We start from the raw sequence: 13,703 nt of genomic DNA on the forward strand, positions 1-13,703 counted from the left end.
AATCATCTCTTTGCATGGGCATAGGCAGTTGGGACAGAAGCTTCTCTTTCTTATTTTTTTGCTGTGACTGTAAATTTTTGCTCTCTCCGTAAAGCAAACAGATTTGGCAGAGTAAGATTCTTGTATTTAATAAAGTGATTTTATCTTCTTATAAAAGCAATTTACTATGTTAAGTTCAGCTGTAAAAGATTTGCCTATGAAAAGTTTTCAGTGTCCACTGACACTACTTTTCAGAAGTCCACTGGTCAAAACAGGTGTGAGAAATTAAAGCACGGTATGGATTAGTTTTTCTTCTTGTACTTTTGTTAAGTGCTTACATCTTTTTCATGTCCAAATTGACAATGCAACTTTAAGAAGTTTGAGTTGACTTTAAATAAGCATTCTAGAGTCTGGCTAATTATATAACTTCCAAACCTTTGGAGTCTGTAATATAGAACAGATTTTTTTCATGAAATCAATATTGTACATTAAATTTAGCAATTTTGCTTTCTATTGCGATTAGGCAAGGAAAAAGAAAAATCAAATTACTATTTGATGCCCACTAGAAGTTCATTCATATCCACTCATACCTCAACAGCTGTTCTGAGATCCTGTCAGTCAGTACTAGGCAAACTGGTTGTCATCATTCTTTTCAAGAAAGCTTTACTCTATGGACCTACTACATAAACAGAACTGAAAGACTGGGGAAAGATGCATACAGGCACACATACACACATACATGCCTTTCATAATATGCAACCCAGAGGAATGAGAGTTTTGATAAAAGATGTACATTGTATAGTTCTAATTTTAATTATAATTCATAAACTATACTTGTCCATTCCTAGGACTAACATCAAAAAAAAACCCAAACCCAAAAACCCCAAACCCAAACAAACCTGAGAAACTTTTACAAAGAAGAAACTTTCAGAAGAAAAAACAGGCTAACTGAAGGATGATAACCTCAAATTTAGCTGCAAAAATGCAGAGGCTGAAGACGGCACAGATTCTAAGAAGGGTAATGTATTTAAGACAAAATAGCCTGTGAAGGGATTTGTTCTACAAAATGCATTCCCAGTACTCTAAAGTAACAGCATGACTATGATCTGGTATATGTTTCCACACTTTATGACCAAGTAAATTCTAGCTCAGCTTATTTTATTGAGTCAAACCCATCTTCATTAGACTTCAGAAAGTAGAATGTGCAGTATTGGTTGGTGGGAGGACCAAGTATCTCAAACAAAGCTCAAACCTCTCTAGAGAGGTTCTTTTCTTACACTTACATGGATTTGAGATTTTTTACCAATAGGCAGATTGCTCCTGAGAAGCCTACCAAATGATAAGACTGATTTATCGTCTATATAGAGTGTAAATGTAAACCAGCAGCAAATGCAATTTCTCCAGTAAACCTGAGATGTCTTAATGGATTACCAGTAGACAAGTTTTACTTTCATTGTTATATATCTTACCTGGATATTTTCCACCCTTATTCCTCCTTATGAAGCAAACAATCAATAATATCAAGATCAGAAGAGCAACAGCACACATAAGACCAATGAACCATCCTTGAGTAGCAATGTCTACCTGCCGACTTGCCATTGCTAAAGAATAAAAAAAGAAAAATGAGATGTTTTGTTGCATTTAAATGTTACACTAATTCAGACAAATAATAGCGAGTATGCATTGTCCATTAAGGAATAAAATTCACCAGGAAGATTAGTATTAAGAAGAATAGTGACACTGTCTTTTGTGAACATTTTCATTATTCAAAATGTTTCCATGTACATAGTATGTAAGAATTCTGCCAACACTTATGCTTTGCAACTACTTCGCAAAATCTGTGCACATACTGTATTGATTTCCACAAATGAAACTATTCTTAACCATTTTACATTAACTACTGAAATGAAATTGCAAATTATAATTCACACAAACATGCCAATTGCATTCTCAAACTGAATGAAAAGCCAATACTCATTAGCTAATGCACTCCCATCAGTCTGAAATGGGGAAACAGATGGGTCATTCAAAGTTCTAACATTCAATTTCAACTGAAAATCAACAATGAAGCATCCTTTAAAGCCTTATTAAGCATCATGTTTTCTTCCTCTCCACAAACACATACCTCATCCTACAATTTACCATGATTGCCATGATTCAGAAATAGTGAGGACAAAGCAATTGGGAAGCCTTTCCTTGGCACTGTTTCTCTCCAAATGCCAACTCTAACAGCAAGATAACGTAAATGATAAGCAAACTACACAGGAAACAGTACAGTCACTAATAATGAAACAAGTTATCTGTGCAGCCTGGGGGCTGTATCCCTCCCTACTGGTCTCCAACACAATATGGAGATTTTCTTGGTGAAGCTTGTGTTCTATTCCCCTGTTTGGAAACAGACAGCAGGCAACTGGCGATAGGATTTGCTGTTGGGACAAAGTGGGATGAGTGAAAGGAGTTAGGGATGCATGCTACAGACAGAAACCATCAAGTGGAGGAATACTGGCATCCATCCAAAGCTATCATGTTCTTTTTTCACCTTCTCCTTCAGTCCCAAAACCCAAGAGTTTGAAGCTCTGTGAAAAGTTGCCCAATAGATCTCTATTCGGAAAATTCCACACGAATAAGGAAAGTGATATGCAAAACACTTCCTATGTGTAACTCATACAGCATTTTGGTTTAGCATTTGTTTCTGATATTTTTTTTAAATGGCTTTACTAGATAAAGTATCAGATTATTCACAGCCCATACATTACCTAGGAGTTTAGTAAGAATCAATAGTACTTCAAATCTCAGTTTAATAGACACTTTGCACTAAGACCTGATTATATTTGAGACCTTCAGTCAATCACTTTGTTAGGATGCTGTGAGTACATCAGCTCTCATGGCACAATATGTGCCATCTATATCTAATAGGACAAGTCCTTAGACTTGCTTCCACTGAAGAGGAAGACCCAATGCATGAATAACTTTACACAGAGAAATGTGAAAGTCCCGGAGCCCCATAAGGATTTCCATCTCTCCTTAGAGAAGATCTGCTTTTAAGGGAAGATTCATAAAAACACATCAGGGAGTACCTATTTTCAATGGAGCACTGATTGTTTTCTAGCCCCAGTTCCAGGTGATACAGCTTAAATCCTTCTTCTTACAAAACATACGGGATTACAACTGGGAATAGTCCTGTGTTGGTGTACAGGTATAGTTTCTGCCCTGGAATAACACCTGAGCATTGCATGGCAGACAGCTAGCTGACAAGAGACTACATTGGGCTGGCAAGCACACTAACAGTAAAATGTAACACTGTGCAATTACAGACCAGAATTCAAGCCTATGTCTCAAGGTTATTTACTAGTTAAGGCTAGGTTGAAACAACTAGCTTGGAAACATCAGCTCTCAACAGTACCAGATTCCTGAGCATTTTCCATAGTCTCTATGAAAACCCCAAATATCTCTGATGTCTGGAGACAGTATCTACCCTCCATTCCACAGGGAAGACCAATGTGTATTTCATGTTACAAATACTAGGCTAAAATTAACTCTCTATTTTTGCTGCCTCTTTTTGGTCTTACTGGGCAAAGTTATGACTTGATTTTCATGTAAACAGATCAATGAATTAATGTGCCTGGTTACTGTGGAGTTACAAATAGGAGTTTTCCCAGCCTCTTTTTAAGAATATCCTTTCCTATATTTTTTAAACTGACTTTCTTATATGCACAATAATTTAAACTATTTTGCATTAAAATGTCTACATGTTATATAAATATATATATCTTTTTTATATTTCTACTTCATATACCATATGTAAATATAGGAATATATATATAAGTGGCAGTCTTAAAAAAACAAGATCACAAAGGCAATCTTCTTCTGATTTCTAAATAAAATGAAAACAAAATTTTGTTTTCACATTAAGCTTAAAATTATTTTTAGTTTTGCTCATATGCATTCATAATAAGGCATTAAAGGTTGTATAATACATATTGTGACAAAATGCAAAAGTGCATTTCACATTCAAATGTAGTAAGAAATGCGATCAAGAAACCAATTCATGCATAAAAATATGCAAGATAGATGGGAAAGAGTAAAGATGAAAACTTCCTTATGTAGCTTCCTGTATTCTTTAACTAATCGCATATACAGTAGGAAAGGGTTTCCAGATCTCAGTGCAATTTTTAAAATGGAATAACATTTCCTGCTTGCGCTAAGCAAATTCTCTGCTTCAGGCAGAAAGACATTTACTCTTGCTGAACTGCTAATGCGGGATTAATGCAATACACTGTTCTGGTATGCTCAAAAAGATAAACCTGCACACTATGAACATGCTCTCTAGGAATATTTATGGAGCAAAAGCCTTTGATATAAAATATTGCAGCTGTATTCCTAATTAAGAACATATTCCATATTCTCATATTTTCCTCTTTGTCCACTTAAGATTTTGCAGTGCTTAAAAGCTTTGATAGATGCTGAAGATCGTGTGACACAACATTCTTCTGTAAGAAATATGCTATGTATATAGTTCAGTGCTAGACACTGAACCTTACCATTACCAAGAAGCAGAAAAGAGTGTCTTTAAATTCTCTTCTTCCTTAACTATTCAATGACATGAGCCAAGCTGACTGGTTATGAACAGGATTCTTAATTGACTGGCTCCTAATTGACTGTAATTTTTGTGCAGAAAGATGCTTTTGGGAAAGTTTCCATTCAGCTTGTTTTGAATTATACTCTAGTTTTGATCCTTGCTCTACTGCTACTTTAGACTTTGGATGTGTATTTGCATAACATTTTACAGATCTGCTTTTATACAACTAGCTGCTCTCTGGCATAAATAGCCTCTGTGTTTAGCCCATACTTATTTGCTTGGCACTGCTATCCAGCACCATGTTTTCAAAACCTTCCTGTTTTGAAAGGAAACTGTGAAAGGAAATGGAACAAAACAAAGCAAAAAATTATGATTTTAGAAAGTGATTGCTTTCAAACTGGCATATTCATTATTTACTTTGTTTTCTCGTGGTTATTACATAATTTTCAAGCATGTTTTCATACTGAAACTACTTTCTTAAATCATAACATTCTGGAGTCAGTGAGGCTACTGTGAAATAACTATGCACTGACCAAAATGCTTGGACTGAGCAGAAGAGGCTAGTAAATACACAACAAATAATAACAGATGACTAAGAACATGCTGTGATGGAAACAACATATTCAGCATAACATCAAAAAACATCCAACAAAACCCTTTCTCTGAGTTAAAAGAACAAGCGTTACTGATTTGTTTATGAAGAAGTGGGACTGAAATATGTACATAAGGAACTTAAATAGCCTTACTGATTCACAGGTATGGTTGTAACATCAAAATCCATATAAACCCAGTATATTGACAGGAAAAGACATTTACAGGTTGGAATCTTTTAACACTGGTATAAACATATTATGTGAGACATCAGATTGAATCTGCGCTTCTGGTTATGGAAACATTTTAGCTCAGAGTTTCTGCATTAAAACTAATCATATACAGAATTTTATCTTTAAAAATAAATACTTGGCTCTATTAAAGTTATTTAAATACAGCCATCTAATTATATTAATTAGAAATAAATGAAGTATGTCATCTTCAGTGCACAGCACACAGGCTTGAGTGTAAGCAGTGAGTATCTTGCCTCTAATCTAAACATTAGAAAAGTAGAGTGTATTGGAAGGAGGAAACATTCATAATCTACATAATAAATGTCCTGGCATTATTTAGGAGTTCATAAAATAATTCAACATTGCTCTATAAAAGGAGCATGCAGAGATAAAGCTACAGCATCTCTTAGCTAGAAGCAGTTCAATGTTTCAGCACTTGGTCTACCACGATTCTGACTACAATACAGAATTGGTATGGCATGCCTCACCTGGACCTGTCTCAAACACATCCTCTGAACTCCTAAAACCAGACAGGCCCTCAGCACCAACCCGGACTTTATATGCTGTTCCTGGTGTTAAACCCTTTAACACAAAGAAGCTTCGAGAACCATTTACAATTTCTTTTTTCCAATCTTCTTTGCCTACAAAAATTTTAGGAAAACAACACAGTGGAATTTTAATTTTCTCTGTATTATTGGAAGATTCTAGACAGACACTATCAACATTACTTGACTAAACTATGGAATGGCTGAAATAAAAACAACCATTTTCTCAGAAAAATAATAAAATCATATAAAATTGTGAGTTCAAATAATATATTGCATGCAATATATTAAAGACATTGTACATGACTTATTAAACTATTTTAAACATTTGTTCCATTGTACCAGAAAAACAGTATTTTTTTTTGTTTTTAAAGGCTACTGAACTTGCAATTATAAAATATATTAAAATAGATTTTAATAATTTAAATTACACTCAGTAGTGTCAGTCAATATTTATTTTAGTTAAGAAGTTTTACATCACTTTCTGAACATCTCTCTTGTATCTGAGACCAGTATCCAGAAAAATCCATTTATATTCCAATTTTCAGATTGGTCATCTTAATCATAACTTTAGTAGGATAGAATGTTTGAGAATACACATATGTTGTTTTTATTAGCTGTATTTTAATTACTAGTGGTATTATCAAAGATTAAAATCTGAGTTTATGCCAATAAAAGCATGTAATTTTGTTGATGTTTTATTTTAAGGTTTAATTTAACAAGGAATATTGCTTTGATTTGCTCTCATTTATTTTTTTCCCCTGAATTTGGCATAATTTAGGAAAACTGCTATAGCCTATTTTAATGCAACTAATCATATTTTAACACATGTAATCACTGCATTATAAACAACTTCATGCTAACTACATTTTTAGAAGTTCACATTCAAAAGAATTTATAAAATACAAAGGAACAAAGGCTGATAATCTTTCTAAGCATCAAATACCTGCTACACATTGATGTTTATTCAAATGAAAACTATTTGATCTTCATGATCAAATTAAAAAATAATTCTTATAGATATTTTAGAGCTACTGCTACCATTGGGTCAATTTAGGACTACATTTACTACAACAGTCTTAAAAATATATTTGAACACTCTAGCAAAATTTAATGAAATGACTTCTTACTGCCTGCTACACCATATTCAACATAAAAGTGCGCATGATCTGGTCCCTCATACTCCCAACTTATATTGGCATAGGTCTCAGCGGCAGCTGTTGTAACATTTCTGATCCTTGGATAAAGTGGCTGCACTGAATATACAATAGAAAAACAAAGCAGAATGCAAAATTGTGACTTTATACAATAATAAAAAATATTTTAAGAAGTTACTGTTTCAATTTAGACCATACAAAGAAAGTATAGTACATATGTCTTTGTTTCCATTACTGGAAATCAGTGACCAAAGTATTTGGTAATTGAATCCTAGGCAGTTGCTACACTATAAAATTAAAAAGTAACATCTATGTACTCTACTGAGCATGCCCTGTATCACAAAAAATACTTAAAAACACCTGACAAAATTCTGGAAAACAGTCTTTCTATCCATCTAGATGTGAAATGCAACGGAAAGTGAGAATATTGTCAAGGTATCAGGAAATGATAGGAGATAAGGGAGGTACAACAGGGTGAGAAGGGGGGTACACACCTCCCTTTACACCACCCATCACTGATGGACTGCAAATGCCTCAACTGCAAGCCCTTATAGGATTTTGTCTCTATTGCATTGATAATGATAAAAAAGGAAGACAATACCCTTATAGAATGTTGGACGGACAGTGTGCATGACTGGGGAGGTTGCAAAAAGGGTTTCTGAATATCCTTCATCAGAGATAGTAGGAAAGAAAAAAATAAACAGTAAAACCACATTACATCAAAAAATAACATTTAAATAATACAGCAAAACCTTACCTGTTAAATGAATAACACATGCACACTCTTAGCTCATGCAGGAATCAATTAGTTTTGCTTGGTAAAATATGAAATAGCTAAGTGATACACACGTATTTGAAAACAAGCTGAAGTGTGTGTGTACTGACACCTTTACTTTCACAGAACATTTCTGAATCAGCATCATTAACATTGTGGATTCACAGCACCTTTAGACATTGGAACATTAAATGTCAGATATTGGAAAGCCAGTATCAAAATACTCTGGTGTGAAGGACACAAATCACTGAAATGCAAGAAGCTGTTCATTAAGGTACTGTGTCTTACTGCTGACATTCTTGTTAGACAGCAGTCCTTTTCACAGAGATGTATAATGCCCACATGTATTGACTAAGAATTGAACATAAAAAGTGCTTCTCTCTTCAGCATCCTGTAATTAGCCACTTTGCTTATACCTTATTTCTTTCTTTTCCAATTATACTTGTTACAAATGGACATAATAGTTCAGTATTTTTGTTTGCCTAGCATTAATGAAGAATATATTTTAACAGTTCTAGCAGTGTAATATTGCAGACACAGAAAAGATACTCCTCAAAGGATGAAATTAGTTTTTAATGAAAATGCCTCACTTGGTTTGCCACTGACTTTTCTACCTTGCTAAAAATACCTTTTCTGCTAGAAATAGACTCAAAAATGCTTCCCAAAGGACTATGAAACATCAGAGGTAAAAGCCTACCCTCAGTAAAGACAAATGGTAGGATTCCAATGGATTCAACTACACCAGAAAATAAAATGGGCAAAAGCCTGTTCTCAAGGCAAGAGGTGCTGTACAGATTTTATCTATATACTTGAATTATTTTCTTCTCAAAACAGGATGGCTTTGTCCATATGGCTGATGAAAAAGTTCCAAAATAGATTCAGGGAGCAAATGGCCTACTTTGGCACAGTGACATAAATAAATGAATCTATGTAGAAGCCCCTAGCTCAGGCTAAATAATATGAGTACTATGTCTAGGAAACTGCAGTTTCTGCGTGTTTTTAAAATATCTAAGCTACTCAAGTAACATAAATTCTCCTGAAAATATGTACTGATAACAAAACATATTTCACAATATCAGACTTCTTATCCCCATAGTTGTATCAAATTTTTCTTCTTAACTCTATTCCAGTAGTACTTATTTAACTCTTCAACCTGTATTAAACTAATTATTCCCACATTAGATGTCTCTGTATGTAAGTTGAGCTTGTATCTTTTACATGTAATTTCTTTCACCAACCAAAAATAATAAGGAATATATTATTTAAAACCTAAACAATATATTTATTCCTTGGCTAAAAACACCTGAAATAAAAAAATCAAATAGGAAGCACAAGATTTTAAAAAAGCTATCTAGGTTACTAAGTCAACAACAAACCCCCTAAGAAATGCCAGTGCCAGATAGATGTCTAGGGCAAGTCTAACATGTAACCATATACACTATGGTAATGCAGGGGGATTAGATTCTGATTCTCTGCACCAATTGAAGGCAGTAAGAGGAAAGAACAGCAGGTTCCAAATTTAGAAGCTGCAGTCTGACACTGCAGACAGGATATATAACTTCCTTTCTCATTCGTACATAGGAACAGGTGTTTGTTACAAACAGCATCAAAGCACTTGTTCTGTGCCAAGAAAACAACTGGCTGGTATTCCAGATTACTTTGTTTTGTTCCATTAAATTGTGTTTTCTCAAACTTGTCTTTCCCTGGATTCTGCTTTTCCACAAAAGAATTAATTAGTGCACAACTGTATGACTGATACTTGTCACCAATGTTAGACAGAAGAAACTATTAGCAGTAAACCATTTCAAACTCTTGCAAAGAGATGTCACAGAATTATACCTAACTTCTCCCTCATCATGCCTGAACACTTGGGGATGAAGGTAACTCTCTCATCTTGTGTGAAAGACTCCAGACAACAGGCAGCTTCTGTAACACTAACCAAATTCGATAATCACATTCCTCTAAAACCTCTATCTTATCTTGTGTTTTGGTTTGTGACTGATTCATGCTTACATTTATCAGATGTACTCTTATCTGATTCTTACCAACAGCTGTCTGTATAGATTTATCCATTTGCAGTATTTGGTCAGATGTAAGTTTTGTGACTTTTTTCCTGTTGAATCCTGTGCACCAAGAAAATTTGTTCAGTAGAACATTTAATTTCAGGATCATTATTTTTGCAATTCCTTCTCTTTTGCATTACTGCTTCATCTGATTTTCTAGCAAGGAAAATTTTAGTTAAGTCTGTTAAATGTGCCATATTGGCAACATGAATATAAACACAGGAAGATAAAAGATGGATCCTGAGTTGATGAAAGCACAGAGTTGAAGTGGTTACAACATTTAAAGCTTGTCTCCAATCTACCCAGACTCTTGATTTCTCAATCAGCACACCTCTAATTATAATTAACCTCATAGTTCTTCAACATGTTTCCCAGCACTGTTCACAAATGCAGTCTGCAATTGTTAGTTGGCAGAACCTCTCAGCGTGTGCAAGCGCCAGTTGGTAAAGAGGGGGGTCGAAAGCTTTGTCTCAGGGAGCAGGAGTTTTCAGTAGTAGAGCACTGTGCTTTCTGTAACCATGCTCAACACTGTGAAGCAGCGCTGGCAAAAGCCTTGCTCTAAAACTGATGGGAATGGATTGTTAATAAGCTACATTTTTTATACAGACTCCTATTCAGCTGCCTCCAGTAAATTAAGCTCTTCTATTCACACTATGATACAATGCAAAATTTGGCTGGCACCTCTGAGAACAGTTTCGTTCCTGTAGCGAGATACAGCATAAGAGTATTTGCCAGCTGTTGAGAAAGTGGCCTACACTCAAAGTAAAATTTTCCTTTCAATTCAGACTATTTCCTGTACCTTTTTAGTACAGTTTTTTGTAGAGATCTATTTAATCTTCCAGTCATTCAGGAACAGAGCTCCTCCAAATAACATAGTTATACCTGGGCTGCAGATTCAATAGAATTTAGTAAGACATGATATGAGATGTGAATAGCCTTTAACAACAGAACAAGTACTCTCTCTCAAGATTTAGTTCAGCAGAAAAATAAATTAAATAATCCCCAAAGTGACTAAACTTTAGGAATTTTCATGGGATTTACCTGATTTCCAGGCAAAAATGGTAGGTAAGTGACAAGCACACATTTGAAGATTGGTGTTAAATGGAAAAAAAAAACCCCAAAACAAAACAACAAGCCAATATATAACAGACAATTATTTAAAATGCATAAATGAAGAGAAAAATAAATTCAAGGGAGATAAAAAGAAACCCACACAGGAAAAGAAGTAAACCGGTAAGAGATTCTGCCAGAGCCTGTAACACACAGAGAAGGGTTTTGCTTTTGTTTGCTTTTTAATGTATAACTTTTAAAGTATGAAATTCAGGCCTTAGCATAACAGTAGGACTGAATTCCATTTCTGGCAGTGAGAGATGGGCATTAGTAACTTCTAAGATAATTTAGGCCATTGCAAGAGCATTCCTGTAGTGCAATAACTACAGAAGAAGAAATGCAAGAAATCATTTCACCGATAAGCATTTAGGATGGCATGGATTTTGTATGACATCTACAAAGCAAAAAGTATTTGCAGGAATATTTGCCTTACAATAACCATAATTTTCTCTAGTCTGGTATGCAAAGCATCATTATTGTTCCAGTAGACTTAAAAGGTGACAGAACTGTGGCTCTGCTTCGCAGATTGTACCGAAACAATCACATAGATTTATCATGAAGTCCACAGAGAGAGAGTGGCTGAAGGAGGAGTACAAAAATACTATGAACAACTTGAAAAGAAAAAGCAGCTTGAACTTGTTAGCAAAAAATATGGAGACATTATGTGATGTGATGCAAAGAGGGAGGGAAAACAGATGGTGGGCAGGGAAAATGATTTAAAGAGCAGTACTTTGTATGGAACAAAGAAAACTGAGAGTGCCCTATCTTCTACAAAGAGATCAGAGTTATAGACTCAGTTGAGAATGACTTCTAGCCTACAGTGAAGAGCTACATAATGGAGATTCAGTCAGAAGAAAAAGAATACTTTCAAACTCAGAGGCTAGACTACGTGTTTTTCTCCCTTGCAAAACAAGTATTTCTATCAATAATACTTATGATGTGAAGTTCACATGAATGCAGCAGACCAGACTGAATACTGCATTGACAGGAAGCATTAGCTTCAATTAAAGATAACTGTCATCTCACAACCTTGTTTTAATTGCAGTTCATTGTCTGTGTACATGCAGACTACAAGACCTTGCTTTCAAACAAAAAAGTGCTGACTAAATCAAAAAGAAGAAACAAGAAGGCTTGTGAAATGGGACTCACACATCATGCCATGACTCCCTACACTTTAGCTTACAACAAACACAGTAATGAGCCCACGTGACTATTTATTTTAATCAGCAACTCTCATTTCTACTACTGGTCAAATCTGTATTCTCTTCCTTCCTTTATAGACCAGTTATTCAAAAATTCTAATGGAAAAGGGTGGAAAAGGCTTGACTCCAGTGATGATCTCAGTCACATTCCAGCTGCTAATGTAATTACTTTGTATGTAATCAGGTTATTATTTCCCATTTTTTCTCACACCTCTGTTACCTCATGCTTGTCCTTAGATGCTGATACATATACCAATGCACACTGCTTATCTAGTACTGGGTATAATACATCATGTTTCACATATGTAGTTTTCAGACACATTCAGAATCCAGGTTGCTAAGAAGAAAAACACTTTTTTCTGTGTAGTGCCAGAATTTGGTAACATTTAAATCACTTATAACACCACAGTACTAGAAAGGAAAAATGATAGTGCAAGTCAAATGAGAGTATCAACTATAGCAGGACATCTTGGCCATCTGGTAAAATAATGTGTCTCATGATTTACTTGTGGGCTTGTGAGAGAATGACATGGATCTCCTCTGTTAAGTTTCCCTTAGAGAAGACAAAACCCTCAATTCTTGTGATTTGCCAAGATACATTGTAGTTGTGCTGTCTGATACAATGGCACTGTTTGTCTAAAGAAATTTTTTATTAGCATGGTGCCCATATTATACGGTCCCCCCTTTTTCTATGCAAGCTATAGGCAAAAAAAATGATTTCTTTATCTAAATCCCCTAGCTTTGACCTCATATTTAATGTTTTCAACTAAAATTTTTATTTAACCTCATGGTAAAAAATGCACAAAACTTGCTTCTCTACTTACTGGTCTAGAATGTACTAGATATCTTTACTTAACATCAGTACAGTCATTATAATCAAACAAACTTATTTGGGACAAGTATTAAAATATGAGGTGCAGCAGTAAGCAGACTGTGGTTACTCTCATTGCAAATGGTGCCAAGAGACAGGGAATGTATTTCAGAACTACAATAAAAATATCGTGACACTCTTAAGAACCTTAGATTCACTGAAGCAATACTTCCCTCTGCATTTTAATGTAAAATTTTAGTCTGAGAAGTGAAATATGTCCCAGGTGGCACAGCTTGCCCTGGTTTGAATGATTTCAAATCCTCCAGGACCTTGTGTTTATTGTTTCTGACTGGCCAAGCTGCAGGTTTTCAGGGGCACCTAGTGACTAGAAAACACCTAATACCAATATTCCAGTACAATTTCGGCTGGATGAATCTAGGACCTATTATCTTCTTAACTTCCAAGATGAATGTGCTCAAATTGAAAGAGAAAGGATAAATCAAATTTTCTGGTAACGTCTGCCCTTCAAAACAAGCAAAAAAAAAAAAAAAGAGATATGTTTTTGGTCACAAAAGGTTGGGATAATCCAAATTTCACTATCTCCTTGGTTTGGCTTTGGGTCCATATTAGTAGGAATTGTATCTACATACAGGCCCTC

At 34.9% G+C, this 13,703-nt stretch overlaps 1 protein-coding gene across 6 annotated transcripts in view; it reads right to left on the reverse strand.

The window, feature by feature from the left end:
* NRCAM (neuronal cell adhesion molecule) overlaps nucleotides 1-13,703 on the reverse strand; it is a 154,054-nt gene that overhangs the window by 13,709 nt on the left and 126,642 nt on the right. For 5 of the 6 annotated variants that reach the window (XM_034063144.1, XM_034063141.1, XM_034063142.1 and 2 more), the window contains 3 exons: nucleotides 7,058-7,183; nucleotides 5,871-6,023; nucleotides 1,449-1,580 (listed from right to left, as the gene is read on the reverse strand). In XM_034063144.1, coding sequence (XP_033919035.1) covers nucleotides 1,449-1,580; nucleotides 5,871-6,023; nucleotides 7,058-7,183 — 411 coding nt within the window. The remainder of the gene's footprint in view (nucleotides 1-1,448; nucleotides 1,581-5,870; nucleotides 6,024-7,057; nucleotides 7,184-13,703) is intronic. The other variant, XM_031053605.2, reaches the window with a different exon arrangement.

Source organism: Melopsittacus undulatus, chromosome 5 (assembly GCF_012275295.1).
Source record: "Melopsittacus undulatus isolate bMelUnd1 chromosome 5, bMelUnd1.mat.Z, whole genome shotgun sequence".
Taxonomy (NCBI): domain Eukaryota; kingdom Metazoa; phylum Chordata; class Aves; order Psittaciformes; family Psittaculidae; genus Melopsittacus; species Melopsittacus undulatus.